Source organism: Acipenser ruthenus, chromosome 43 (assembly GCF_902713425.1).
Source record: "Acipenser ruthenus chromosome 43, fAciRut3.2 maternal haplotype, whole genome shotgun sequence".
Classification (NCBI taxonomy): Eukaryota; Metazoa; Chordata; class Actinopteri; order Acipenseriformes; family Acipenseridae; genus Acipenser; species Acipenser ruthenus.
Genome location: NC_081231.1, coordinates 2,011,420 through 2,038,471, shown reverse-complemented (window position 1 = coordinate 2,038,471; position 27,052 = coordinate 2,011,420). Strand labels below are relative to the sequence as shown.

Sequence of the window (27,052 nt, the reverse complement as noted above, 5' to 3'; positions counted from 1 at the left end):
CCTATCACTGATATTGTAAAAGCAGACACTGTGCTTATCTTTAGTGGGAGGTGCATTCTCCTTGCATAATGCATCGTGAACTGCTTGTGGTTTCCTATATGCGTTTGCAGTGATCGTGCGGCAACAATTTCATTTAAATCTTACATGTGGTTTGCTGTCCTGGGGGGAAAAAAAGGTTGGGACTTTGAGTGCTGGGCTGCAGTGTGGAAGGCAGTGGGTTTGAGGAGCTCAGTGGTTAGTGCTGAGCTGCAGTGTGGAAGGCAGTGGGTTTGAGGAGCTCAGTGGATAGGCTGCTGGGTTGCAGTGTGGAAGGCAGTGGGTTTGAGGAGCTCAGTGGTTAGACTGCTGGGCTGCAGTGGGGAAGGCAGTGGGTTTGAGGAGCTCAGTGGTTAGACTGCTGGGCTGCAGTGTGGAAGGCAGTGGGTTTGAGGAGCTCAGTGGTTAGACTGCTGGGCTGCAGTGTGGAAGGCAGTGGGTTTGAGGAGCTCAGTGGTTAGACTGCTGGGCTGCAGTGTGGAAGGCAGTGGGTTTGAGGAGCTCAGTTGTTAGACTGCTAGGCTGGAGTGTGGGTTTGTCTGAGATTGTATTTCAATAGTTAAAAATACATTTTATTTAAAATATTAATAATGTTACTAAAACAATTCCAATGGTTAATCACTCCTTTAAAAACATCATAGTACTTTTCTAATTCATTTTTCTCTATCAGTTAAAGAAAAACTGACATTCATAGGTACTGTTGATAAAGAAAATACAGAATACATTAGGAGGGGGACATGATGCAAAATGTATTTCGTAAAATGTAAAAGAATTGGCAACATTTTTCATAATATAACTCTGCTATACGGACAACACAGGACACAGCAAAGGTAACGCAATGCGATTCTTGTAAACACTGCAGGGGGTTCTATAAGTCAGCTGCTTTTCAACACAGTTCAGAAGCTGCTCTTCAGTTTAGTTTTTCCAGCCTTAAGCAGCTGCTTGAATCCTGGTTCCAGGAGACGTAGTTTGAGGCAACTTTGCTGTATCAAACCCCAAGTCTCCCCTGGTGTGCCGTGCAGTGGCCTGAAACCTGGTCTCCTGAAACCAAGTTCCAAGCCACACAGTGGCTCCGTGTTCCCTCAGCTTTAGACCAGGAGCACAGATCCACCGATGATGTTCACTAGCTGGTGCAGGTGCTTCCTAACAGACTGGCTGATCCAGGCGTTGTATTCATGGCAGGCAACAGGAACTGAAGAACAGCTGTGAAATCACCTTAAAAAACACAGTACTGTCGTGATCGCAACAAGAACCACGCCAATGTTATAACATCATAAAAATGGACAACAACAAAACACGCTTTCACGCTTGTGCCAATCAAATCGCTTTGTGTGTGATCAAGAGTTGATTAGAGTCTATTCCAGAGATGATCAGCTTCATCCTGGAAAACATCTTGGGTTTTTTTCTAAAAAGCAAGAGTAAAACAAAAAAATAAATAAAAATAATGATTTGATTAAATAAACACATCCCTCGGATTAAAGAGTGTGATGACTCCCTCTAGCGGCTGCTAAACAAATCCTTTGGAGTAGTGGTTAGGGCTCTGGACTCTTGACCGGAGGGTTGTGTGTTCAATCCCAGGTGGGGGGAAACTGCTGTTGTACCCTTGAGCAAGATACTTTACCTAGATTGCTCCAGTAAAAACCCAACTGTATAAATGGGTAATTGTATGTAAAATAATGTGATATCTGTATAATGGGCTATCTTGTAACAATTGTAAGTCGCCCTGGATAAAGGCGTCTGCTAAGAAATAAATAATAATAATAATAATAATAATAATTAATACAATTACTCCTACTGTATAGGTTCAGGACAGAGGGAAGGAGACGCTTCTTCACACAGAGTGGTGAGGGGATGAAATGGGTTACTTAGTCCTGTTGAGGCAGAATTGTGATCCTTTAAAAAAAGACCAACTTGACAAAGTTCTAAGATCAATCAGCTACTAGGAACCGGACGAGCACCGAAGATTTTGTTGGTAAATGTTCTTGCGTTTCTAGGAGTGTATAAACCATACTTCAACATGATAACCAGGTCTACCTTGCTGCTGGTGGTCATACTCTTCCAGTGTTTCCATGCTATAGTAAGCTCCAGAGAATGAGATATTTGTGCACACTCGGCCCATTTCACACGCCTCCTCCAAGACTTTGATTCATCTGGGACACTTTCACAGTTCTAGATTGAAATGAAGACAAATATTTTAGTCACTAAAATAGCAACTTGGTATTTAGGTTTGTATTAAATGATGCATTTTTCCAGTCATGAAACTGATCTGTTGAAAAACAATTGCTGCTTTATGGACAACATGGGATACAGCAAAAGGTAAAGCAAGGAGTTTCTTATAAACACTGCAGGGGGTTCTGGAACACGAACAGGAAAAAGAACTTTACAGACAAACATGTATATACTGTATTATGACACATTGATATTTTTAAATGTCATTTTAAATCACAATTGAGGCGAAACAGATCTAGAATTTCCTACGGTAGTTGTTGGGTACGTCCATGTGCATGCTGTACATCAAAATGTCATAAAGTGGTCCCCGAGGGTCTCACCTGGTAAAGACACGGCCGTGTTGTGTGCAGGGGGAGTCATGCAGTCAGGGGAGCGCAGGGGTCCCCAAGGTCTCCCCTGGTAAAGACACGGCCGTGTGGTGTGCAGGGGGAGTCATGCAGTCAGGGGAGTGCAGGGGTCCCCAAGGTCTCCCCTGGTAAAGGCACGGCCGTGTGGCGTGCAGAGGGAATCACACAGTCAGGGGAGCGCAGGGGTCCCCGAGCGGCTCAACTGGTAAAGGCACGGCCTCATGATGTGCAGGGGGAGTCATACAGTCAGGGGAGCGCACGTTCCTGGCTGTGTGAAGTCAGCAGTCTTCGATGGGGAGTCCACAGGGAGCATTGGCTCTGGTTCTGGGTTAGGGAGGTGAAATCGTCAGGGACCCCACATCGCGCTACAGGAGACCCTATTAGTCACATGAGTTCAGGAGCTGCTCTTCAGTTCTAGGTGCTTGCCACTGATATATATAATGTAGCTAGATCACCCTGATTGTCTTTATATTAGTAAGCAACAGCATCGTCTGGTGCACAAACGTACACTGCCCGACCTTTTCAGTGTGGAATGTTTTAAAAAAACGCGACCGCGTTTTGTCCTGGGTTGCTATCGGCGACGGTGAGAATCCTCACGTTCTCTCTGTGTCCACAGTTCTCAGAACCCTCAATACTCTCCCTTAACTTCTGAAATGACATTTCAATGGATTTCTCGGTTCTTGCAACTCTTCGGATGAGAGAATCGATCTTTCCCGACAGCACGAAGAACACTTCGGAGAGCTTGCTGTCCAGCCTTGTGGAGATCTCTTCAGTCATTTCTGACACTACCTCTGCAGGGATCGCATTTGCCAGATGGTCAGGAAGCCGTTTCTCTGTGGATATTAAAAAGGATGCTTCATATCAACGACAATGTACTAATATTTAGTAAGCAGCTCCAATTGTCCTAGTTATGGATGCATACCGTACAGGGCTTGAGACAGGAAATTCCCCTTGACTTCTTCAGTTAAGTCTTCAACTGCCTTGCGGAAGTGAACCTGGAAGCTCTGGGATGACACTGAAAAGATAAGGAAAATACATGTGATGTGTGTAACTTATGAGGGAGAAATGGTTTTTGCATGTCATTCTGTAGTTAAAAGATGTCAAAACTAAAATACCTAACAGCTGATGAATTATGAATGCTTAAATTCACTGGAATACCGGTCTTTGCAGTCGTGTTGTAAAGCTTCGATTTCATACATTAAGGTCTATATTTTCAGCGTTTCCTCCAGTCTTTAACCCCTATTTTTTATTTAATAGTCGGCAATTAATTGTCTGTTGTTTTCTCCCCAATTTACTACTGTCCAATTATTTTTGTTTAGCTCAGCTCGCCGCTACCACCCCTGCGCTGACTCGGGAGGGTGAAGACGAACACACGCTGTCCTCCGAAGCGTGTGCCGTCAGCCGCCCGCTTTTTTTCACACTGCGGACTCACCGTGCAGCCACCCAAGAGCTACAGCGTCGGAGGACAACGCAGCTCTGGAGCAGCTTACAGGCAAGCCCACAGGCGCCCGGACAGACCACAGGGGTCGCTGGTACGCGGTGAGCCGAGGGCACCCTGGCTGACCTAACCCTCCCTCCCCCTGGGCAACGCTCGGCCAATTGAGCACCGCCCCCTGGGAGCTCCCGTCCACGGTCGGCAAGGGAATAGCCTGGACTCGAACCGGCGACGTCCAGGCTATAGAGCGCATCCTGCACTCTAGCGAGTGCTTTTACTGGATGCGCCACTCGGGAGCCCCACCCCCTATTTTTTTAACAGAGATAAAAATTCACATTAACATGTTACCAAATGTGAAACAGACAACTTGAGGGAGCTTGGGAGCCCTATATCACCTAGTTGTTTGGGTCTTATTTTTCTGATTTGGAGAAAAATAGGAGTTAATGACACTTGAAAATGTAAAACCTTTAAAAATGTAGAAAATGTTGTTTCTTACCCACGTATCGTTCATGGTCACTGGTATCCAATGCCTATATTGCTTCTGTTTTTCATTACATACTTAAAACGCATTTGAAGTTTGAGCTACAAAGACCTGTTTTAGTTTCATTGATCGCTGTGGATAAATACTTACACCCTATAATCCCATGCTCTTGGAATAACTCTGGGATGCCGTGGTTACAGGGGCTCGCTTCAGGAGCGTGGGGACTGTCCTCAATGAAGTCACTGCAACTCTCCTCCTCATCACTGTGCTGAAAGAGACAGGCCATCACGTTACAATACAACAGAGCTGTCCAGCCTTCACAGCCAGAAGAGCCAGCCACAGCCAGCATAATCCTATGACAGTCCATCTCTTTTTTTTTTAGTGTGCTCTTACCTTGGTGTTTGCTGTCATTCTGCGTGGTTCTTATTGCACTCAAAAGTTTGATTTTTGAGTCAGCGTTAAGGTGCTCTGACTAGCGGTACAAGAGCAGCTCTTCAGTTCTAGAAGCTTAGAACCATTGGCGGAATTATTTTTTACTTAAAAACCATTTATGTTGTAAAAAGTAAGGGGGCAAGGGGGGGGGGGGGGGGGGGCGACGACATTTGCCCCCCCACTTTTTACAACACAAATGTGTTTAAGTAAAAAAATGCAGTATCAATTTAACTACTCATTCCTGTATGCTTATTAATCTTTTAAACTGTGTTTTTACATTTTACGGGGCAAAAAACTGAAAACTGGGACAGTCCTCATTTTCCCTGGACGTCTGGTAGCCCTACATGTTTAGGTACCTCATGGCTGGCTGTGCCACACTCTTCATCAGTACCCTCGTCTTCAGTCAGGAAGGCGCTCTCCTCTCTGTGTTCCCTGGCTATAAAGCACTGACGGTTTCGTTTCACACAAGGAGATTCTTCCCAACCGCTCTCCCTGCTTGAGTCGCCCCTCTGCAGTGACTCGTTACCGACCCTGCTGCCTGCGCCGCGCCCTGCATTGCCTTGCACGGGTGTCACGGCAGCCCCCGTCCCGTCCCGAACAGTTTCAATGTTATTTTCGTCTCCTCCTCTGCTACGGTTCTTTAAAACACCCCTCTTCTTCAAACGCAAGCGGTTTGGGGGTCTCCTCTCGTTTTCCGCAGCCGGGATGTTTGTTAAAGTCGCTCCGAAAGACCGTCTCCAAGTTGGGGGAACGGAAAACGAATTTTCCACATCTGGCCAAAGTTTGTTTGCTACGCCCCCTGCTGGATTCATTGCCGCTGTGCCTGATGCGAAAAAAATAAATCATAAATTTGCAAGCAAAATATTTGCTGAATCACACCCATAAAAGCTATTTTTCTCCAGAAATGTTGGCGACCTACGAAATATGTATTGTTAGTTGAATTTTATATCTGTGCCAAAAATGTTTGCAGTTTTTTTTTCATACTCAAAAAACGCATGAAAGGCTTGCAAATATTTATGGCTTTACAGTATACAAAAACACATTAAAATGAATGCCTGTGGTTTAAAAGCAGCTTTTTGGGCGATTCCTGTTACCAGTACAGATTATACTGCCAGTGTGAACACTCTGTTTAACGCATTTAGTACCAAATTAATTTCTCTTTGAAAATAAAAATCATAACACAAGCTGCATTTATGAAATTGGATACATTACATTTAGACTTTAGCGGTTAAGAAAATTAGAGTACGCTATCATAACAGTATAAAATATAATTCATTACTGAAAGAGTTTATTTTTAAAAACACATTAAAAATAATTCGAATTTCGACCTCTACAGCCCATAAATATTGGACTTGACAGACTTTTCGCGGTTGCACAAAAAGACACCAGACTTTTGCAAACGCGCCTAAACATAGCAAGAAAATTAGAGTACGCTATCATAACAGTATAAAATATAATTCATTACTGAAAGAGTTTATTTTTTAAAACACATTAAAAATAATTCTAATTTCGACCTCTACAGCCCATAAATATTGGACTTAACAGACTTTTCGCGGTTGCACAAAAAGACACCAGACTTTTGCAAACGCGCCTAAACATAGCATTCTAGGTGAGGATGCCCCTTCGCTCTAATTAACCATTTTCTGGAACCATTACAATTTCTTCAGCCCTGGTCATAATCAAGGAGCCAAACTGACAAAAACATTTTAAATCACAAACTACTCGTTGTTTGAAAGGGCATTGAAAGTAAAACAATAAATAAACTAAACGAACTTTTAATTGCGTTTAACTTAAATACAAAACAGTAGCCAATGCGTCGTAGAGAGTTTGCAGAATAGTTTACTGCAAACAGGCTCCAATCTGTAATGACTGGAAATGTATATTATTATAATTAATTTAATTTTGCATTCGTTTAGTTTGTCACCCCTTTAATTACAGCTCAAGTTAAACACGTTTTTTGTTTGCTTGTTTTTTTTGGTGACCCACAACAATAGTCAAAAAGCATTTAAGATACTTCTAGCATTTAACGGCAATAGTGTGTTAAATAAATATACCTACAGATTCACCCGACAGATAAACAAGTCGGTACAAGTCTTTCACTGTGCGAGTCACTCTCCATGCTCACCCGCGCATTTTACAGCAGCGGGACTATGGGTGCGTTCACGAGAGGCAGGCTTTGCAAAATCTGCGCAGATTCTGCAAATTCATTGGCTAGTTGCTCCGATTCTGTGCAGGATGACAAAAGTGTGCGTGTCGAGAACGCACCCTATGTGCATGCTAATACAGTTCAATTAAATCCTCCTGGGACCCCCCCCCTATCCTATCCTATCCTATCCTATCCTATCCTATCCTATCCTATCCTATCCTATCCTATCCTATCCTATCCTATCCTATCCTATCCTATCCTATCCACGCTATGCATTTAAACAGTATTAGTTGCTTATAATGCGTTTTAAAAGTGCTAAATACATTTAGCGTCTGCATAACGTTTCTGGGTTACGTTACACATATTTAAAAAATAAATAACCGAATTTCTGACAGGTTTGTCATCATTAAAACCTGTATTAGGTCAAATATATAGAAATCAAACATAGGAAAAATACCACTTTAACTTGACTGAACGTCGGATCTCAGCCGGCGTTTTGATAGACTATAACGTCATGCAGTGTGTGATTGGTGATTGGGTTAGGGACCTGTCTGTTTTCTAGCCGCTGTGTGATTGGTTGAAGGGAAGGATGCAGTTCAATGAATGGGAGAGAGAGAGGAGGAAGTGAAGTGAGAGAGTGAGAGTGCAGTTTGACCGAGCGTGTTGCCCGGTGAGTAAACGAGGTGCATGCATTTATATTTTTAAAACACTTATTTCTTCCGTTAAAAGTAGCGGGCAGGCTGCATTGTGACGATAATGGCATATATTTATTCTAACTGTGCAAACATTGCGTTAAAGTATCGTTTTTATCATACACAGCTGGCATAGTTATACACTCTGGTGCTGTACAGCGTGAGTCAAGATCGGATTGAAAAATACTGTTTCATTATTTTCACTGCTTTAGACAACACTGCAAAGGTTTATTTTTCTAGATGCTCGATGTGTAAAAAAAAATAACACGAGCCAAAGTCCAAAGGTCTACTTCTAACTGAGTTCAGTAATCGAAAAATAATATAATTAAAAAACGGCGACAGCTCAGTATAAAGGAATTCTCCCTGACAAAAAAAAAATGGACATACTGTAAAGGGATTTAAAACTTGAAACGGCTTTTTACTCAATAAAATAGCGAAAAGATAACCCCAGCCACCGATTGAAACCCGACAGTAGTGTTCAGTAGCGTTTGCGACAGAGACATGTTGTTCTTTCGGATTTGTATTGTGGTGCAATACCAACATCACAACGAGTTTCTGCGATGAAGTTCGTTGTATAGTTGCTATGAATACTCTTCGTTCGTATTCACCTAGGAGAGGGGACAATTTTAGATTATTTTACAAATAGACGCTTTAATATATCTGATTTATGTGGTCTCACATTGCCCTTGTGTATTTCTGTATTAATTATATGTACACAAAACATTTTCAGCTAACTTGTGTTTCTCTTTTCTATTGGTGGTTATATTGAATTTTAGGTTTTATAAATTTTATGCAAGCCTTTCTGATTATCATTTATAATTTTCTTACATTTTTTTTTGTAGATTTTCTCGTGTTATAGAATAATATTCTGGCGACATTGAAGCAAACTGTTGACTAATTGGCACACGGATGTACTTCACATAGGTGCAATTATATATTCACCTGTTCTTTATAACCGCTATTGTATTTAACTCTGTCACCCAACACTTCTGTGACGAGTTTTTATGAATTAAAGATATTTTGGAGCGCAATTGAGTGTGCGGTCCTCTCTTTCTCTATATGGCAGTTTAAATAAAACATAAGAACAGGAGATTTAAGAAGGAGAGGAGCACCACATAAGCTCGCCTGGTTCCTTGTAGCTGATTGATCTCAACACTTTGTAAAGGATCCCAGTGCTTCAGCATCAACAGCATGGCTAGGCAACCCATTCTCTGTGTTAATAAGTGGTCCTGGTTTCTGTACTGTGCTTAAAATATGGGCTAGAACTTTGTCATCTCCCTTGAAGATTTTAAAAACTTTCTTCTCAGCTGTATAGACTCTTCGGTTATGTCAGTCTGTCTTCATAGCTCATTCCTTTCTGATTGGTTACCTACATTACCAGTAACCATAAACGTGTTTCGAAACATTTGTCCTATGAAGCAGGAACTTGTTTCCCCCACAGAGCGAGTGAAGGACCCTGCCCCGTTGCTGCTGCTGTTAAAGCCCTGGTTTGGAGATGGTTGATTCCCAGTACTTCCTCCCCAACGACGTTGGGATCTCTCCTCTGGACTGCAGGGAGGCGTTCCAGCTGTTGTCCCCGTCGGAGCAGCTCTATGCGCACTACATCTCGCGGGCCTCCTGGTACGGGGGCCTGGCTGTGCTGCTGCAGACCTCCCCAGAGTCCCCCGCTGTCTACGTGCTGCTGCAGAGGCTGTTCCGCGCGCAGCCCCCCAGCGAGCTGCAGAGCCTGACCATGAGCCTCACCGACGAGGAGTACCAGGTGAGAGAAACACAGGGAGCACCTGGAGAACACTCGCGGAGCATTGCCAGGGTTCCAGAACACTCGCGGAGCACTGCCAGGGGGTTCCAGAACACTCGTGGAGCACTGTAGGGGTTCCAGAACACTCGCGAAGCACTGCCAGGGTTCCAGAACACTCGCGGAGCACTGCAGGGGTTCTAGAATGCTCACGGAACACTGCAGGGGTTACAGAACTTAAAACAGTAATACTAAATCAAAGTATGATTTACGTGACCTTGGTTGCAGTCAGAATTGACAGGATTTGCAACCCTGGTTAGATTTAGTTCTGGTCCTTGTTTGGAATGAATGGGCAATTTTTCACTGAACATTTCTCTTGCTTGTTATTTCAAAATGTAAAATAAAACGGCACTACAGTGAAAGTAATTGAGAGCAGTGCAATGGGAGCAGCTTTGCAGGTCATTGGATCGTTTTGAACAAGTCTGCCGGGGATGTCTCTGACTGATTAAACTGAGCGTTTCTCTTCCAGTAATTTGTGCTTCTCTTTCTCGTTGCGTTGCTCTCAGGCTCTGCTGGTGTATGCTGCAGGAGTTTACGCCAACATGGGGAACTACAAGTCCTTCGGAGACACCAAGTTCATCCCAAACTTACCTAAGGTCTGTGATGCACAGGGAGTGTGGTAGCAGCTAACAAAATACTGTCAGAAATCTCGCCTGTTATGCACTATACAGCAGGGGAGTGCCAATACCTGTATTGCATGAATCCATATCTCACAATCTGCCTTTCCCTCACCTTTACAATGGAGTACCAGTCAATGGCAGATTCACTTCTGCATTGAGGTATTTATTTAACCCCCTGTGTCTCGTCTCCCTGGCTGTGGTGCAGGAGAAGCTGAAAGCCCTGGTGTGGCAGAGCCAGGCGTTTCAGGATAACCCCTCCGAGATGGAGGCACTGTGGAGCAGCTGCGGAGACCGCATGTACTCCCTGGAGGAGAGGCAGAAACAGCTGGGGCTGGGAGACAAGGTAGGAGAGCTCTCCACACTCGCACGCTCGTACTCACAGACTCGGAGAAGAGGCACATACATCCTGTTTATGCCTTCCTGCCCGTGAGGTTCAGTTCATTCTCGGCTGTTCTGTTTTGTGATTTCATGCAGTAATAATATTGATTTCTGCTTGTCCAGGGGATCACAACATACTTCTCAGGGAATTGCGGTTTGGAAGATGCAGAGCTTGCTCAGAAGTTCCTCGACTCGAAGGTATGTGCATTAACCCTTTGCGGTCCATTTATTCAGTGCATCTCAGGCGGGTCGGGACTAATTTAATTTCACACGCACAGTTTATTTTAGACGCGCTGTTTAAAAGTATTTTTTTTTTCACAGTAAAACAGGTTTAAAAGGCACTGCATATCAACAGGACACTCAGTACTGCATCTCCAGCCCCACCCCTTGTTCGCTGTATTTTTCACATACCTCTTCATAGTCGTGCATACCGATAAATCATCTCCTGATCACTCGTTTTGTCACCAAATTATTATTTATTTCTTAGCAGACGCCCTTATCCAGGGCGACTTACAATTGTTACAAGATATCACATTATTTTTACATACAATTCCCCATTTATACAGTTGGGTTTTTACTGGAGCAATCTAGGTAAAGTACCTTGCTCAAGGGTACAGCAGCAGTGTCCTCCACTGGGGATTGAACCCATAATCCTCTGGTCAAGAGTCCAGAGCCCTAACCACTACTCCACACTGCTGCCCTAAACTCCTCAATAATGCGATCCGAGTCGTTCTTTTATTACTATAACATCTCCAAAAGCTCTGCAAATGTGATATTCTCTGAGCGCTGGATGCAGAAGCAGCTATCTTGTTTGTTTATGTCTGTGTTATCTATGTGGTGTCGAGGCTATCAGTATTCATGAGATACGCCCCTTTTCTTTGGCTTCTCTCGGCTCCTATCGGTCTCACTCGGCCATTGAATGGTTCTCGGCTTTTTCCAAAGAAAAAACGACTAGAGACCTGTTTTTTACGTCTTTTTGATGATGTCGGACAGGGTCCGCAAAGGGTTAAGCGATCAGGGTCATTGCAGAGCGGTACTGTGCACTGCGCCTGTGCTGACACTAGTGTGTTGTGAGTAATTTCCTTTATGAAGCGTTTGTCGGCAGGTATTAAATAAATGCAAACAAACCTAGTAAATCATTTGGCAATTTCAAAACAAGAAAAGCTGCCCTTCCTTCCTCTTTTAAAACTGAGCACCGATCAATTAACTTCCGCATTGAGTGTTTTAAAAGCCAATTTGGGAGCAGATTTTCCTCTCATCCTGGGCGCTGACATTTTTACTGCTGTACCGAGGCATGAACACATACACAATGTTTCCTTAGACCAAACTCCAGAGCTACCGCTGTGCAAACTGGGATTTGTTCGCTGAGTTGAATCAGAGATAATGCCTTGCCAAGGACAACAATCCCACAATTCACTGCAAGGGTGACTCAGTAATCGTGTAGAGAAGGGCAACCGAGGGGACGCGCTGTCTTGTGTTGAGTAATTAACACGTTTTATTCAATTTAATTCATACCTGAACAACTTCACGTTTCTTAAAGGTAATTACTTTAGAAGCCCTGTCGCATGCTGACTGTGTGAAGTCTCTGGTCTTCGTTGGGGATTTCAAAGGGAGCTCACATTGGGGTACAGAGGAGAACATGATGTTAAATTTAGCCATTCTTTAGTTTTTTATGTGATCCGGAGTGTTGGTTGTTAAATTGATTGAACTTTGCAGTGTAGCTCTGCTCAAGTGCAAATCCAGGGTTTAATACTTCAATAAAACTACCAGATTCTGTTTAAAAATGTCAACGGGGTGTAAGTATTGATTTGAATTATTATTGATTCCTGTCTGCCTGCAGAATCTGAGTGCCTACAACACGCGCCTGTTTAAGACGGTGGAGGCCGATGGGAAACGCTGCTATGAGGTGCGGCTGGCCTCTGCTGTCAAGGAAGGTGAGTGACTTGGAGAGACTGGGGTATCCAGTGAACGTTGCACATAGAGATCCCAATAGGGGTGCATCCACACGCTAGGGTCACCATACACGTTTCCCTAGACCAGGGCTTTAGACATCCGGACTGCCCCGTTAGTGAGAGAGGTTGTTTCGTTTGTGCAGGTGCAAGTATTGGTATTTTTAAACTCCTTTTAAGATTTTAAAGACTTCAATCAAGCCCCTACCCCTGATTCTTCTTTTATTCCAGGGTAATAGATTCAGTTCTTCCAGCCTCTCTTCACAGCTCATTCCTGTAAGCCCTGGGATCAGTCTGCTTGGACTTTGGGCTTCAGGGCCACAATGTCCCTTTGGTCCTGTGGCTCTAAACGTTTACATGACCCTGCATTTCCAGTGTACAGAAGTGAATAAACCAGACTTGCATGTCCATAATCTACAGAACCATCTCTCTCTCTCTCTCTCTCTCTCTCTCTCTCTCTCTCTCTCTGCTGTTCTGAGACTTGAGTGAGTGAAGTCCTCCATCACATGCTGCCCCTTTCTATCTTCTCTTGCAGCAGCTGCAGTGGACGGAGAAGCTGACAATAAGTGTGGCAGCTTTGAGTTTGAGGGCGCCAGCTTCAGGGTGCTGAGAGGAGACTACGCGCCGCTCATGAAGAAAGTGGCGGAAAACCTGAGGAAAGCCACGGTGTGTGGAACCAAGCTTGTGTTAAAGAAAAAGTGGATTTTTTTAATTTTGTATTTGTTAAAAGCTTCAAATGCCTTTTTATCAGTCTGGATTGTCCTTACTATTTTGGTTGCGTTTGCAACCATTCTCTGTGATTCTTGGAGAATCCTAAATGCTAGGGTTGAACCGCCTTCCATTCGAATTGTGTGGCACCATTTCAGCTCCGCCCACCTGCTCTTCACATAAACATGCAGAGGTGAAAGGTCACACTGTCGCATGATTTTAAATGGAACGGGGAAGGCTGTTCAGTCCAGGCACTTAGGATTCTCCAGACAAGCTCAAAGCAGACGGGTACAGTAGATTGAGAGAGAATGTATTTCTCAATTTGGGAGCAACAGAACTCGGAACCTCTCGGAATGCTTGCAAACCCCATAGAACAGGAAAGAAATTATATACAAAAAAAAAATCAATTAAAATGACATTGAATGCTGCTTACATTTTAATAACAAAGTTTACTAGACGAATTTACCTTCCTGTATGGGTTGTGGCAGATAACTTCCTAACGAGAAAGGTTTGAGAGCTTCTGGGTTTATTGGCCCAACAGTTTTGAATTAAGTAATTCAAGACTTCTCATGAGAATTCAAACCTCGTCTTAATAGCACAGATATCCTCCTTCGTTGAATTCAATAGGAGTCTGACAGATCCTTGATTTTGGGTGTCTCTCTGTCTGTCTCTCACCCCCTCAGGCCTACGCTGCCAATGAGAACGAGAAACGCATGCTGGAGGAGTACAGTCGCAGCTTCACTCTCGGATCCATCGACGCACACAAGGAGGGGTCCCGCTACTGGATCAAAGACAAGGGTCCCATCGTAGAGAGGTGAGCAGAGCACCTGTGAACCTCATCACAGGCTAGGAAATAACACTGTGGAGCTCAGCTGCAGTTGTAGGTTATCTTACTCGGTATTCTACTCAACATTTAGACCTTCATATGTGTCCGGAATGACATCATAACTCACGCCAAGCAATTGATAGTGTTTGGAGAAGCGCAGTGGAAGATGACATCACAAAGTTAGGTAGGATATATAAGACAGGCACTCGTTAGTGCGATTGAGACAAGCTTACCTGAATCCTCTCCTGATGACAGATGATCTCCATTCCCAGAGAATTAGGTAACTGGTCGTTATCTGATTTCTGTTTAAAACTAGGTGTGACATTGCTGTCTAACGATAAAAGTTTATGCTTCTGAAAAAGCTGAAACGCACCTTTTTCTTCACACACACACACACACACATACACAAGTTTGCATTCCTATATTTGTAGGGACTTCTCATTAACTCTCACTATATTTTTATTTAATATTGCTAACTCCAGTCAGACAAAACTCCACATAAGGAGTTACTATCTTTGTGGAGACATTTTCTCAGTCTGGGGCACTCTGTTCCCTACACACACACACACACACACACACTCACCCAACACTTTGAGGATCGCGTGTATTATGACAGACCCATCATCCCCACAAAAGCCTTGCTGTTAGTCTGTTAGCAACGCTGCAAGCCTACTGTTTTTATAGACTGGCCCAACTGTATCTACCGCACTCCTAATCTATGAATCTGCTCCTTCAAACCGCGTACCATCAACACAGCCTCCTGTTCACGTTGCTTGCTGCTGTTTATCAGTTCAGAAGGTTGTTAAACATTTGTCTTTTGTATAATTGGAAAAACAGCATGCTGCAGTTGCATGGAAGGTTTTTCAAATGTAATACTTTGTAATATTGAGTGTAGAGATGTGTTTTTGGTGGTTCCTACCTTGGGGAAAGGGGAGTGAAATGTGTCTTTGCTTCTTTCAGCTACATCGGCTTTATAGAAAGCTACCGAGACCCCTTTGGATCCAGAGGAGAGTTTGAAGGTATTATGTTGTTTTTTCCAGATTGTTTGTGTGTGATTATAAAAGTGTTTTGCATGTGAATTCTCATGATCAGTCTCTCTCTCTCTCTATCTCTCTCTCTCACTGCCTCTCTCTCAGGTTTTGTGGCGATGGTTAACAAGGCGATGAGCGCCCGCTTTGCCCAGCTGGTGAGCTCTGCGGAGGTGTTGCTGCCGGAGCTGCCCTGGCCCGCCGACTTTGAGAAGGATCTCTTCCTGAAGCCCGACTTCACGTCCCTGGATGTGCTGACCTTCGCAGGCAGCGGCATCCCCGCTGGAATCAACATCCCCAACTGTGAGTGCCCCTGTTCAAACTGCACTATATACACTTCCACTGTGAGTGCTCCTGTTCAAACTGCACTATATACACTTCAACTGTGAGTGCCCCTGTTCAAACTGCACTATATACACTTCAACTGTGAGTGCCCCTGTTCAAACTGCACTATATACACTTCAACTGTGAGTGCTCCCTGTTCAAACTGCACTATATACACTTCAACTGTGAGTGCTCCCTGTTCAAACTGCACTATATACACTTCAACTGTGAGTGCTCCCTGTTCAAACTGCACTATATACACTTCAACTGTGAGTGCTCCCTGTTCAAACTGCACTATATACACTTCAACTGTGAGTGCCCCTGTTCAAACTGCGCTATATACACTTCAACTGTGAGTGCCCCTGTTCAAACTGCACTATATACACTTCAACTGTGAGTGCTCCCTGTTCAAACTGCACTATATACACTTCAACTGTGAGTGCCCCTGTTCAAACTGCACTATATACACTTCAACTGTGAGTGCCCCTGTTCAAACTGCACTATATACACTTCCACTGTGAGTGCTCCCTGTTCAAACTGCACTATATACACTTCAACTGTGAGTGCCCCTGTTCAAACTGCACTATATACACTTCCACTGTGAGTGCTCCCTGTTCAAACTGCACTATATACACTTCAACTGTGAGTGCTCCCTGTTCAAACTGCACTATATACACTTCAACTGTGAGTGCCCCTGTTCAAACTGCACTATATACACTTCCACTGTGAGTGCTCCCTGTTCAAACTGCACTATATACACTTCAACTGTGAGTGCTCCCTGTTCAAACTGCACTATATACACTTCCACTGTGAGTGCCCCTGTTCAAACTGCACTATATACACTTCAACTGTGAGTGCCCCTGTTCAAACTGCACTATATACACTTCAACTGTGAGTGCCCCTGTTCAAACTGCACTATATACACTTCAACTGTGAGTGCTCCCTGTTCAAACTGCACTATATACACTTCAACTGTGAGTGCTCCCTGTTCAAACTGCACTATATACACTTCAACTGTGAGTGCTCCCTGTTCAAACTGCACTATATACACTTCAACTGTGAGTGCCCCTGTTCAAACTGCACTATATACACTTCAACTGTGAGTGCTCCCTGTTCAAACTGCACTATATACACTTCAACTGTGAGTGCTCCCTGTTCAAACTGCACTATATACACTTCAACTGTGAGTGCTCCCTGTTCAAACTGCACTATATACACTTCAACTGTGAGTGCCCCTGTTCAAACTGCACTATATACACTTCAACTGTGAGTGCCCCCTGTTCAAACTGCACTATATACACTTCAACTGTGAGTGCCCCTGTTCAAACTGCACTATATACACTTCAACTGTGAGTGCTCCCTGTTCAAACTGCACTATATACACTTCAACTGTGAGTGCTCCCTGTTCAAACTGCACTATATACACTTCAACTGTGAGTGCCCCTGTTCAAACTGCACTATATACACTTCAACTGTGAGTGCCCCCTGTTCAAACTGCACTATATACACTTCCACTGTGAGTGCCCCTGTTCAAACTGCACTATATACACTTCAACTGTGAGTGCTCCCTGTTCAAACTGCACTATATACACTTCAACTGTGAGTGCTCCCTGTTCAAACTGCACTATATACACTTCAACTGTGAGTGCTCCTGTTCAAACTGCACTATATACACTTCAACTGTGAGTGCTCCCTGTTCAAACTGCACTATATACACTTCAACTGTGAGTGCCCCTGTTCAAACTGCGCTATATACACTTCAACTGTGAGTGCCCCTGTTCAAACTGCACTATATACACTTCAACTGTGAGTGCCCCTGTTCAAACTGCACTATATACACTTCAACTGTGAGTGCTCCCTGTTCAAACTGCACTATATACACTTCAACTGTGAGTGCCCCTGTTCAAACTGCACTATATACACTTCAACTGTGAGTGCCCCTGTTCAAACTGCACTATATACACTTCAACTGTGAGTGCTCCCTGTTCAAACTGCACTATATACACTTCAACTGTGAGTGCCCCTGTTCAAACTGCACTATATACACTTCAACTGTGAGTGCTCCCTGTTCAAACTGCACTATATACACTTCAACTGTGAGTGCTCCCTGTTCAAACTGCACTATATACACTTCAACTGTGAGTGCTCCCTGTTCAAACTGCACTATATACACTTCCACTGTGAGTGCCCCTGTTCAAACTGCACTATATACACTTCAACTGTGAGTGCTCCCTGTTCAAACTGCACTATATACACTTCAACTGTGAGTGCTCCCTGTTCAAACTGCACTATATACACTTCAACTGTGAGTGCTCCCTGTTCAAACTGCACTATATACACTTCAACTGTGAGTGCCCCTGTTCAAACTGCGCTATATACACTTCAACTGTGAGTGCCCCTGTTCAAACTGCACTATATACACTTCAACTGTGAGTGCCCCTGTTCAAACTGCGCTATATACACTTCAACTGCATAAATCAGGTCCTGACAGTCAAATGAAGGGCATTGGTGTTGACTGGGCTAACTTTACCATTCCAAGTGAAGAAACAGCTGCTTGGGTTTGCGAAGATCGCTGCTTTTCTAAGACTCTGCAGAGAACAGCGATCCACACAAACCCAAGCAGCTGTTTCTTCACTCCTTTCACTAGGAATGGTGAATCAGCCCAGTCAACACCAGGGACCCTCGCCCGTGGAGACCTTGATCCCAATGCAGCACTGTCTGGGTTTCTCGTCCCTGGAAGGCGGCGTGTTAATGCTGCGCCGCTGTGTTTTCAGATGACGATATCCGGCAGACTGATGGCTTCAAGAACGTGTCTCTGGGTAACGTGCTGGCCGTGGCGTACGCTACCAAGAAGGAACAGATCACCTTCCTGCAAGAGGAGGACAAGGTAGGCACAGGGGGCTGGACTCGCACTAGCCCTGCTGCACCCACCCTCCCCTTGTGCACAGCTCCGGATAAAAAGTTTAGCATCAACATATTTTATTTAACATCATGTGGTCTAAAGGATGAACAATGAAAAAGTTCTGATTTTGAACGGGAATCCTTTGTGTGCACGTCTCTCTCTCTCTCTCTCGTTGGGCAGGACCTGTACGTCGCGTGGAAGGGGCCCTCCTTCGAGGTGCAGGTGGGCCTGCATGAGCTGCTGGGGCATGGCAGTGGGAAGCTCTTCGTTCAGGTGAGTGGGGCGCAGCGACCCCCGACTGAGCAGGGGCCATTCTGAAACGACATTGTTATTATTTATTTGGCAGACGCCTTTATCCAAGGCGACTCACACAGGTGTCACAAGACAGTACAGGGTTACAATGCAAGATTCATATTTAAATAGTGTGTTACAGTAAGTGTAATAGTACAACTAAAATACAATGTAGAAAGCAACAAGTTAGGATTACAAGAGATGTCTATGATGACATATTAGCAGTGCAAGGCTAGTGCATTAGCCTGAGGATGCGGTAACGTGGTTACTTCCCTCTAACACTCTCTGTTTCAGTCACTGCATCTGGCTTGCTTTTTTATAAAATATAAAGGACCCCTGTGTTCAACAGAGCTCTCAAACACGTGTCTCTGAGTTCAGATTGTGCCCCAGAGTGTAGCATTAACCCTGTAATGCTCATTTCTGTAGCCACCCCCCTGTATTATTATTTTTTAAATCCAGCCTCACAAGCCAGAATTTCATACGTAGTACGTTATGTGTTGCAGGACAGAATTTATTTTTTAAATGTGTGCAAGAAACAGCATCTAGTTGCATAAATAAATCAAAGTAGCTTTTCCCATTTCAAAAATGCATGGGCATTACAGAGTTAAATTGTCATTCTGCACCATGGAAGAGAAACCACATGTGTTTCTATGTTTTATTTCTTTCTGATGTATTTCTTGCAGATCTATGAATTTACAATCACTGAGGGCAGTGTTGCAGGGGGCAGGTTAATATTACAATGTAGTGATTCAGCTGTATTTAAGACATGTTTGAGAGCTCTACAGGCCCAGGGGGGGGCTTTGAACAAGTTTGAAAAAGTCACCAGGATGTGAAAGTAATGTCTGAACAGGAAGAATACATTAGTTAAGTGGTATTCGCTACCAATGAAGTGAGTCTTCACACATTATTTTCCTTCTAGTGTCTGCACTACCTCATCTTGGGTAAGGTAGACCAATATTCGTGCTGTGAATCCAGCCGTGTACGAGTGGAGAAACTCGGTCCTAGCCTGCAGGTTTCACAGGGTTTTGTAATAAAGTGGACAGCGGTTCTTTCTTGGTGTCAGTTGTACCCAGGCTGCTGCTTATTGCATCTTTCGCTTTCAGGATGAAAAGGGGAACTTCAACTTTGACCAGAAGACTGTGAGAAACCCTGAAACCGGGGAGCTGGTGAGTGCATAGTCACAAGAATAAATACTAACTGTTTCTTCAAATCAAAGATCAGGATCCTCAACAACTTTTTTTCCGGAGGTCTTCAGGAATTTCTTTTGTTCGTGGCATGATGTGCCTCTAGAACCTGTGTGCTGACAACCTCACTCTGATGGTAAGGGCCAAAGTTAGTCAGATTTATATTGGGCAGGGCTGGCCCATATCAGGACTGGTTGTTAACCAAAGTACTCAAACAGCTGACCCTAATTATCCCTTTAATTGGGTTGAGTTAACTAGAGGGGGGGGCAATAACTTGAAAGAAGCACCAAACTTTGGTGTCATTTTTTCTCTCAGACTCCCTCTATATACTACAACCCACAAAAAAATCTGACCAAATACAATGTGAAAAATGTACAAAAATGCAATCAGACAGGGGGCAAATACTTTTTCACTGTACTGTAGAAGTCTCTGTGTCAATACACAGACTTCTCTGCAAATGGCTTTAATGTCACACTAGCCCTGCACCCAGTCCTGGGTTTCAGAACTACCTTCAGTTAAGTATATTATTAAATTATCAGCTGGCAGGAGTTTCCAACACTCCCTGTGTTTCGCTACCTGACTTGCGCATCCACACAGTGTGAAATACTGAAAGCAGAGAATTTGTGAAGGGCTCTTATCTTAAATAGAACATACCAGTTTATTGTCGACGTCGTGAGTCCTTGAATCACGAAACAGCGAGAGAGCACTGTGATTGCACAAACAACTCTTTAATAATCCTACAGACGACTGGTGAGACGTATTCTTTCTGTGGTGAGAATCGGTTCAGTCAAAGCAGATTTACCAGGGGCCTCGTCATTCAAACACACCTACCTGATCATTTCAATAACCTAAACCAGTGGGGTTCTGAACCCCAGGACTGGATGCAGCAGCAGCAGGGCTAGTGTGAGTTTCTAACCTTGCTCAAACTCCTGGCTCCTGATCATTTCAATATTAATAATAATAATACTAGACTTCATTGAGGGGAGCTCTGAACCCCAGGACTGGGTGCAGCAGCAGCAGCAGCAGCAGCAGCAGGGCAAGTGTGAGTTTGTAACCCTGCTCAAACTCCTGGCTCCTGATCATTTCAATATTAATAATAATACTAGACTTCATTGAGGGGAGCTCTGAACCCCAGGACTGTGTGCAGCAGCAGCAGCAGCAGGGCTAGTGTGAGTTTCTCACCCTGCTCAAACTCCTGCTAATTTCAATAGTCTACAAACCCAGGGGGTTTGTGAAGCCCAGGACTGAGTTTCACTGAGTGAGAGAGTGAGTGCTGCTGCCTGTGTTTGTTGTCAGATCTCCAGCTGGTATAAAGGCAGCGAGACGTGGGACAGCAAGTTCTCCACCATCGCGTCTTCGTACGAGGAGTGCCGGGCGGAGTGCGTGGGGCTCTACCTGTGTCTCAACAGCCACGTGCTCAGGTGAGAGGCTCCCAGCTGGGCTCGTGGGCATCCAGGACTCCTCGGTCCAGACACAGCTTTTAAGGGCTGCAGTTAACAACCTTCATTTAAGTGATTTTTCACATACAGCTATGGCCAAAAGTTTTGCATTCCCCTATAGAATTAACTAGTTTTGCTTCATAAAGTCGAATGAAACCTGCTGAATAATGTTACATTAACATATTGAATTGCTTAGCGCTTTGTAGTTTTCCAGGTACTTCACGAAAAATGAGCGATATCATTTTGTAGTTCCTTTTGATTTACATGATGTTAAATAAAATATCAAAATTTAAATCTCAATGAATTATGCCACTTCTTTATTAAAATGTAAGAGGTTCTCCTTTTTAAAAAAAGAAAGAGATATGTATTTTTAGGTAAATGTTTGTGAAATACGATTGCTTATGGATTTCTGCTCCCTGTACTGTGTATGTGTCCGCAGTATCTTCGGCCACGAGGGCACAGACGCTGACGACTTGGTTTACGTGAACTGGCTCGCCATGGTGAGAGCTGGGCTCCTGGGACTCGAGTTCTACACCCCTGAGAGCCAGAGCTGGAGACAGGTGAGGAGAGCGCACCACATGACGCTGGACCGACCTTGTGATGTCAGAATAGAACTCTGAGTAAGAACACTCCAGAGGAGGAACACAGTCCAGCTGTCATGAGAGAAGGAGTGACACACACTGGGTAGAATTACTGTCACCGCACCTATATTCAAAAGAAGCACAAATCAAAATGTTTTTTTTTTTAACAGTAGAGCACAGTAGAGCACACCCAAAGAGACACACACGTTCACAAGTCCAGAGTCAGTGTAAAGTGCTTGTGGTGAAATTCAATTTATCCGTGTACAATGGTGCACTGTTGTCCGGGTTTAGTGCTGGCCTTAAGTGACAGCTCCGGGATCACGTTAGCCGTCTAACAAGAACGTCTAAGTAGATTTTTAGACATGACTATACAAACAAAACACTCCCAGTAATTCACAGTACTCCTTTCTGGTTCAGCTTAACCATTACAAAGGAAAAGATCAACTCGCTACATCCCCTTATGTTAGCGAGTGCAACTGTTTCTCCTCCAATCCGAGATTGCCACATCGCTTCCCTACCGGGTCGATGACTTGGTGTTCCGTAGCTCCGCCCCCTTTCTAGATGACCGACTTCCACCTATCCCTGGGGCACTCGGTTCCCTTTACGGAGCGTCATCACAGGTCGGGAGGAGATTTATAACCCAGATTCATTCTTTCTTTGCCACACTCTCTCTCTGATTCTGTGTCTCGGTCTCTCGCAGGCTCACATGCAGGCTCGCTTCGTGATCTTGCGTGTTCTGCTGGAGGCGGGGGAGGGGCTGGTGACTCTGCGCCACACCACCGGAGCGGACGGCAGGCCGGACGCCATCATCTCTCTGGACCGGAGCAAGATCAGGAGCGTGGGCCAGCCGGCCATCGCGAGGTTCCTGTGTCGACTGCAGGTACCAGCACCCCAGCACTGCGTGACACACACAGGGGACTCACCCTGCAGAAACGGACTGAAATCTCAAAACCAATGCGCAGCGTTTATATCCTGCCAATGGGGTTCTGTGGAAGCAATGCCTCTGAACCTGTGCACTTGAATGAGAGCAGGCTCTGGAGGTTGTGATAGTATACCATCTACATTTTCATCATATTTAATATCAAATGCACGTGGCTTGAAACTCACACTAGCCCCGCACCCAGAGTTTCAGAACTACCTTTGATTAATATTTTACAAGGAGCCAGGAGTTTGATATAAAAATAAATAAAAACGGTTCCTTCCTTATCTACATGAGCCACTCCTGTTAGTAAACCTGACGACTCTATGCTGTGATGAGAACAGCAATCAAATTCAAAGCAGATTTTACCAGGCCATTTCAAGAACATCCCTAAGCAAGGGGGAGTTCTGAAACCCAGCACTGGTGCAGCCGTGCTCGTGCGAGCGAGCTCCCTGTGTGTGTGTGTGTGTTCTCTGTTCTGTTTCTGCCGGGTCAGTGTTTCCTTGCTCACTAGCTGTTTGTTGTCAGGTTCACAAGTCAACGGCGGACGTGGAAGGAGGCAGGGCCCTGTACGAGCGCTACTCCGCAGTGACGGCCAGCGAGCCAGAGAACTTCCTGAAGCTGCGGGACACCGTGCTGCTGAGGAAAGAGACGCGCAAGATGTTTGTCCAGGCCAACACCCGGGTCAAAGGTGAGGGGTCGAATACGCAGAAAATAAGTTCCCTTAGTGCGAAGTTTACCCCCCACTTAAAATGTTTTGATTGCTACACTACTTGTTCTCCTGAGCGGAGTTGCTGTGGTGTGGGACATTGTAAATTGTGGGAAAAAAACTGGACTAAAATAAATCTGTATGGCATGTAATTTCCACTTCTCCCAAAATAATAAGTTTGGGAGTTACTGTTTAATTATTGGCTCAACAGCATTGTGCCCAACAGGACCGCACCCAAGCAACACAAAGGCAGCGTTGGGGGGAACTGTCCAAGAGGTCTGTACGTTGCATTGATCAGTCCAGCGTGCCTGTGTATGTGTCTGTGCTGTGTGTAACAGCTGTCTCTCTCCACTAGGGGACGCTGTGGAGCTGCTGGAGTACGAAGGCAGCGCGGCCGGGCTGATCCGCTCGTTCACAGAGAGATTCCACGAGGACGGAGAGGAGCTGGAGAAAGAGCTGCTGGAGCTGAGTCGAGCCGACTCCCCCTGCTGGTGCTGAGCACTCACTGCGGGTGCCACTCCAACACACACACACACACACACACATCGATTCAAACTGATTCAATCAATTATAATGACAGCGCTGCTATATTTCCTAGCAGCTTTTTAAACAAGCAACACATAACAAAACAAAGAGAACCCGAGTGACAATTGATTACCAATTAGTGTTATTGATTTGGAAATTATCAGTTTAATCAGTTGACCCTGGTAAAAATGCTGCATGATGATGATGGACATAGCTTATTTCCAGCTGTAATATTTTACGTACAAGTTTTAAATAAACCTCCACTGAATGATTTAAAAGAGAATGTTTGTTTATTTCTTTCATGGAGTTATCTGAACAGCTTAAAATAGTTTACATGCATGATTGCTTCAGGGAATTGTGGGATAGTTCTGGCTGCGTGGATTGATTCAAACAACTTAAAACTGAGCAAACGAAAGGACAATGCAGAACGTACTGAACCAGTCACATGGACAAATACAGCAGTGTGCAAATTTATTGGATCACCCCATTGCTTCTGTTGTGATTTGCTGAGCATATGAAATCAAACTGCACATGTAACTTGCTGGGGTCTTTGTAGACAGGGCCAGGGGTATTGTCAGAATTCCTATATTCAGGTGGTCTTTTTTTGCAGTTTTCACACTGCTATTTGCTGGCACTTTTAAAAACAGCTATAAGGATCTTCTAGGAGAAGGACCTTGTAAAAATAGTTTTCTTTTCCTTTGCGTTTTGTTCTGCTTACTAAAATGAAGGCTCCTGTTTAATTGCATTGCGAATGAGCATTCTGGCTAGATTCTCAGTGCCCCGAGTACAGTTAAATTCATCCTCAGATTGTATTGTCAGTTAATTGAAATAAATAGAAGCAGAGCTAAATACAGCAACTGATTTCACATTTTAAAAATAGGACCCCCAGCTTTTTACTAACATTTTAAAGACAAAAGAGGCATGCAGGCACTTTCAGATGTGTTTTTGGTTTCATATACGATTTCAAATGACTGCGTCGTTTTTGCTGCACTGCGGTTTGGCTCAGTTCAGAAGTGTGTGTGCTTTACTTTCAGTGCTGATGTGGGTGAGGTCTCCTGGTTACTAAGTATTACAGACCCAAGATTTAATTATTCATGGCAGATGCACAGGGCGATTCATAATACCTGCAACGTTGCTGTTTTTGCATGGTTTTCAATTCTACTAAATGGTTTATTGGACAGCCCTCTAGTGGCCAAACGGTGCGTTGCAGAGCGTCTCTGTCAAACATTTTTCCTTTGCACATTGCCCTCTTTGTACCCTCCAGTTTTCACCATGCTCTGTCGATTGCCATTGTGAATTGTGTTGGGTTTCATCCCCACTCTCCTGTGCAAACTGGCACATTTCTATATGACGCTAGCACCTACCAATAAAAACATCAATTGCAACCAGCTTTCTTTCTTTTTTTTTTTTTTTAAATAATTTTGCCTGCCGTAAAGTTCCCAAAAGTTTTACCTGTTAAACCTGGAGCGGAATTTCCCTCCAGGACTGGGATTAGACACCCCTGATATAAAATCTAACTGGATAAACTGCATGTTTGTTTGGTTTATAATAGCATTGATATTCTCTGCAGCAGTGGTCATTTTCTGCAGATCCCTGACCTTGTCCACCTAACAGATTTTGTAATGTTAAAAGACTTGCCTGCGTATCTTGTGGCTGCGTGACGCTGGTAGAGGAAACTGTGTTGCTCTCGTCTCTCACTTGTAGGGAAACGGCACAGCTAATGTGAATGAAAGAATGCCTACTTCTGATTTGAAAATGCTTTGGTGGTGGGCTCTGGCTGCAAGCGTCATAACTGGGGGTGTTTAATTGGGGCATAAGCTATTATCTGCTTGTTGTTTCATGATCAGACCAGTGGGTTTCATATTTTGTTTCCCTTGATTTAAGATCAGGGACAAAGAGCCTCTTTTTTAAGTTAAGGACAAAAGCCTGAGAGTTGTTAACTCTCCTGTATGTCTTGTTTTCAGGCTGGTTTCACAGACCCCGATTAGCACTAATCTTGGATTGCCTGATGTTACTTTAGGTAAAGAATTTCAAGACTAGTGCTAATCTGTCTTTGTGAAACCAGCTGGTAGTCAACTACATACAACAGGTGCTTCTGCACAAACAGGTAGCGGTTCGCAGTGATCTCAGTAACTATTTGACATGCGATTGAAAACAAACAACTTAACAAAATCTCTTTTGGTGTGTGCATTTATAAAAAACTGTTAATGTGGGAGGATATTTTATTAGTTTAAACATTTTCAGACTGGAGGAGGTCTAATTTATAGTACTACAACGAGAGGTTTGGGTCTTTCTTTTGTGTTCCATCTTAAATCCCTCACACACACACTGTCAAATCAGTCTCGATAATGCAATGCACTGGAAAATGGAGAAGTAACCATCCCAACATCCTGTTTAAAAAAACATGACAGAATCCCTAATCGGTCCCAGTTCTCAGACTGAGCATTCGGATAGTTTACAGAGTCTGCTGCAAGTCACTTCCACCATCTCTGTCTGATTACAAACTAATCAATTGCCATGATGTAACTAATCTCACTGTGAAGACCAGTTTGACACTTGCAATAAAACTGATTGAATTCTCCGCTGTTTTTTCTTAGTGTATTTTCCAGAAGGCACAACCTGCAGCTACACCAAGCTTAACGGATTCATTTCCAGTAAACGCAATTCAAATGAACACCTGAACGTTGTATTATTTGCTAGAATCACTTGGATCCTTTAAAACCGGACTTGACAAAGTTCTGAGATCAATCGGCTACTGCATTAGGATCCTGATGAGCTTAGATGGGCTGAATCGTTTTCTCGCTGTCATAATCCTTCTTATGTTTGTTTTATGCAATAGTTTCAAATTCGTGACTGTAAAGCAGCTGGTTTCTCAGATACAGGGAGAGATTACCAGCATGGGGTCAGAATAGCAGTCCTTTTAATTTTGAAAATTTTGCATGAAAAAGTCATGCAGGGAACCAGTCTGTGAAAGAAACCCTTTTTGACTGGACCTTGACTGTGAAATCAAGTGCTTTATTAAAAACTGTACTGTTGCATGAAACGATCATTTCGGGACACGTTTTTTTGTTAAGGC

General features: G+C 44.0%; 2 protein-coding genes across 3 annotated transcripts; one reads left to right on the top strand and one right to left on the bottom strand.

Annotated features, from left to right (window-relative positions):
• Nucleotides 1–1,831: 1,831 nt before the first annotated feature.
• On the bottom strand, nt 1,832–7,187 carry LOC117967734 (uncharacterized). Of its 2 annotated transcripts, none has more exons than XM_059012096.1 (6): nt 7,015–7,187; nt 5,317–5,783; nt 4,679–4,796; nt 3,535–3,627; nt 2,586–3,445; nt 1,832–2,205 (listed from the first exon to the last, which is right to left on the bottom strand). In XM_059012096.1, the coding sequence occupies exons 2-5, from the start codon at nt 5,770–5,772 to the stop codon at nt 3,150–3,152; spliced, it is 963 nt and encodes a 320-aa protein (XP_058868079.1). In that variant the 5' UTR covers nt 5,773–5,783; nt 7,015–7,187; the 3' UTR covers nt 1,832–2,205; nt 2,586–3,149. The 2 variants fall into 2 exon arrangements, with proteins under 2 accessions (XP_058868079.1, XP_058868078.1); XM_059012095.1 differs by having other exon boundaries at nt 7,019–7,185.
• Nucleotides 7,188–7,692: 505 nt separating this feature from the next.
• On the top strand, nt 7,693–25,385 carry LOC131709480 (dipeptidyl peptidase 3-like). The gene is made up of 18 exons (XM_059012199.1): nt 7,693–7,776; nt 9,240–9,557; nt 10,100–10,189; nt 10,419–10,556; nt 10,715–10,789; nt 12,432–12,525; nt 13,076–13,206; nt 13,932–14,062; nt 15,035–15,093; nt 15,211–15,405; nt 18,201–18,313; nt 18,509–18,601; nt 19,723–19,785; nt 21,100–21,224; nt 21,682–21,802; nt 22,524–22,703; nt 23,271–23,433; nt 23,807–25,385. The coding sequence occupies exons 2-18, from the start codon at nt 9,294–9,296 to the stop codon at nt 23,947–23,949; spliced, it is 2,178 nt and encodes a 725-aa protein (XP_058868182.1). The 5' UTR covers nt 7,693–7,776; nt 9,240–9,293; the 3' UTR covers nt 23,950–25,385.
• The last annotated feature ends 1,667 nt before the right edge of the window (nt 25,386–27,052 follow it).

What these genes read in the sequence shown, in the direction of transcription:
- LOC131709480 (XM_059012199.1), top strand. Translation starts at nt 9,294, where the DNA reads ATGGTTGATTCCCAGTACTTCCTCCCCAACGACGTTGGGATCTCTCCT. An exon ending in TGGAATCAACATCCCCAACT is followed by an intron (nt 15,406 to 18,200) that starts GTGAGTGCCCCT and finishes CTGTGTTTTCAG; the next exon opens with ATGACGATATCCGGCAGACT. An exon ending in GGCCAACACCCGGGTCAAAG is followed by an intron (nt 23,434 to 23,806) that starts GTGAGGGGTCGA and finishes TCTCTCCACTAG; the next exon opens with GGGACGCTGTGGAGCTGCTG.
- LOC117967734 (XM_059012096.1), bottom strand. Translation starts at nt 5,772, where the DNA reads ATGAATCCAGCAGGGGGCGTAGCAAACAAACTTTGGCCAGATGTGGAA. An exon ending in GTGGCACAGCCAGCCATGAG is followed by an intron (nt 4,797 to 5,316) that starts GTACCTAAACAT and finishes TGTCTCTTTCAG; the next exon opens with CACAGTGATGAGGAGGAGAG. An exon ending in AGAGCATGGGATTATAGGGT is followed by an intron (nt 3,628 to 4,678) that starts GTAAGTATTTAT and finishes TTATCTTTTCAG; the next exon opens with TGTCATCCCAGAGCTTCCAG.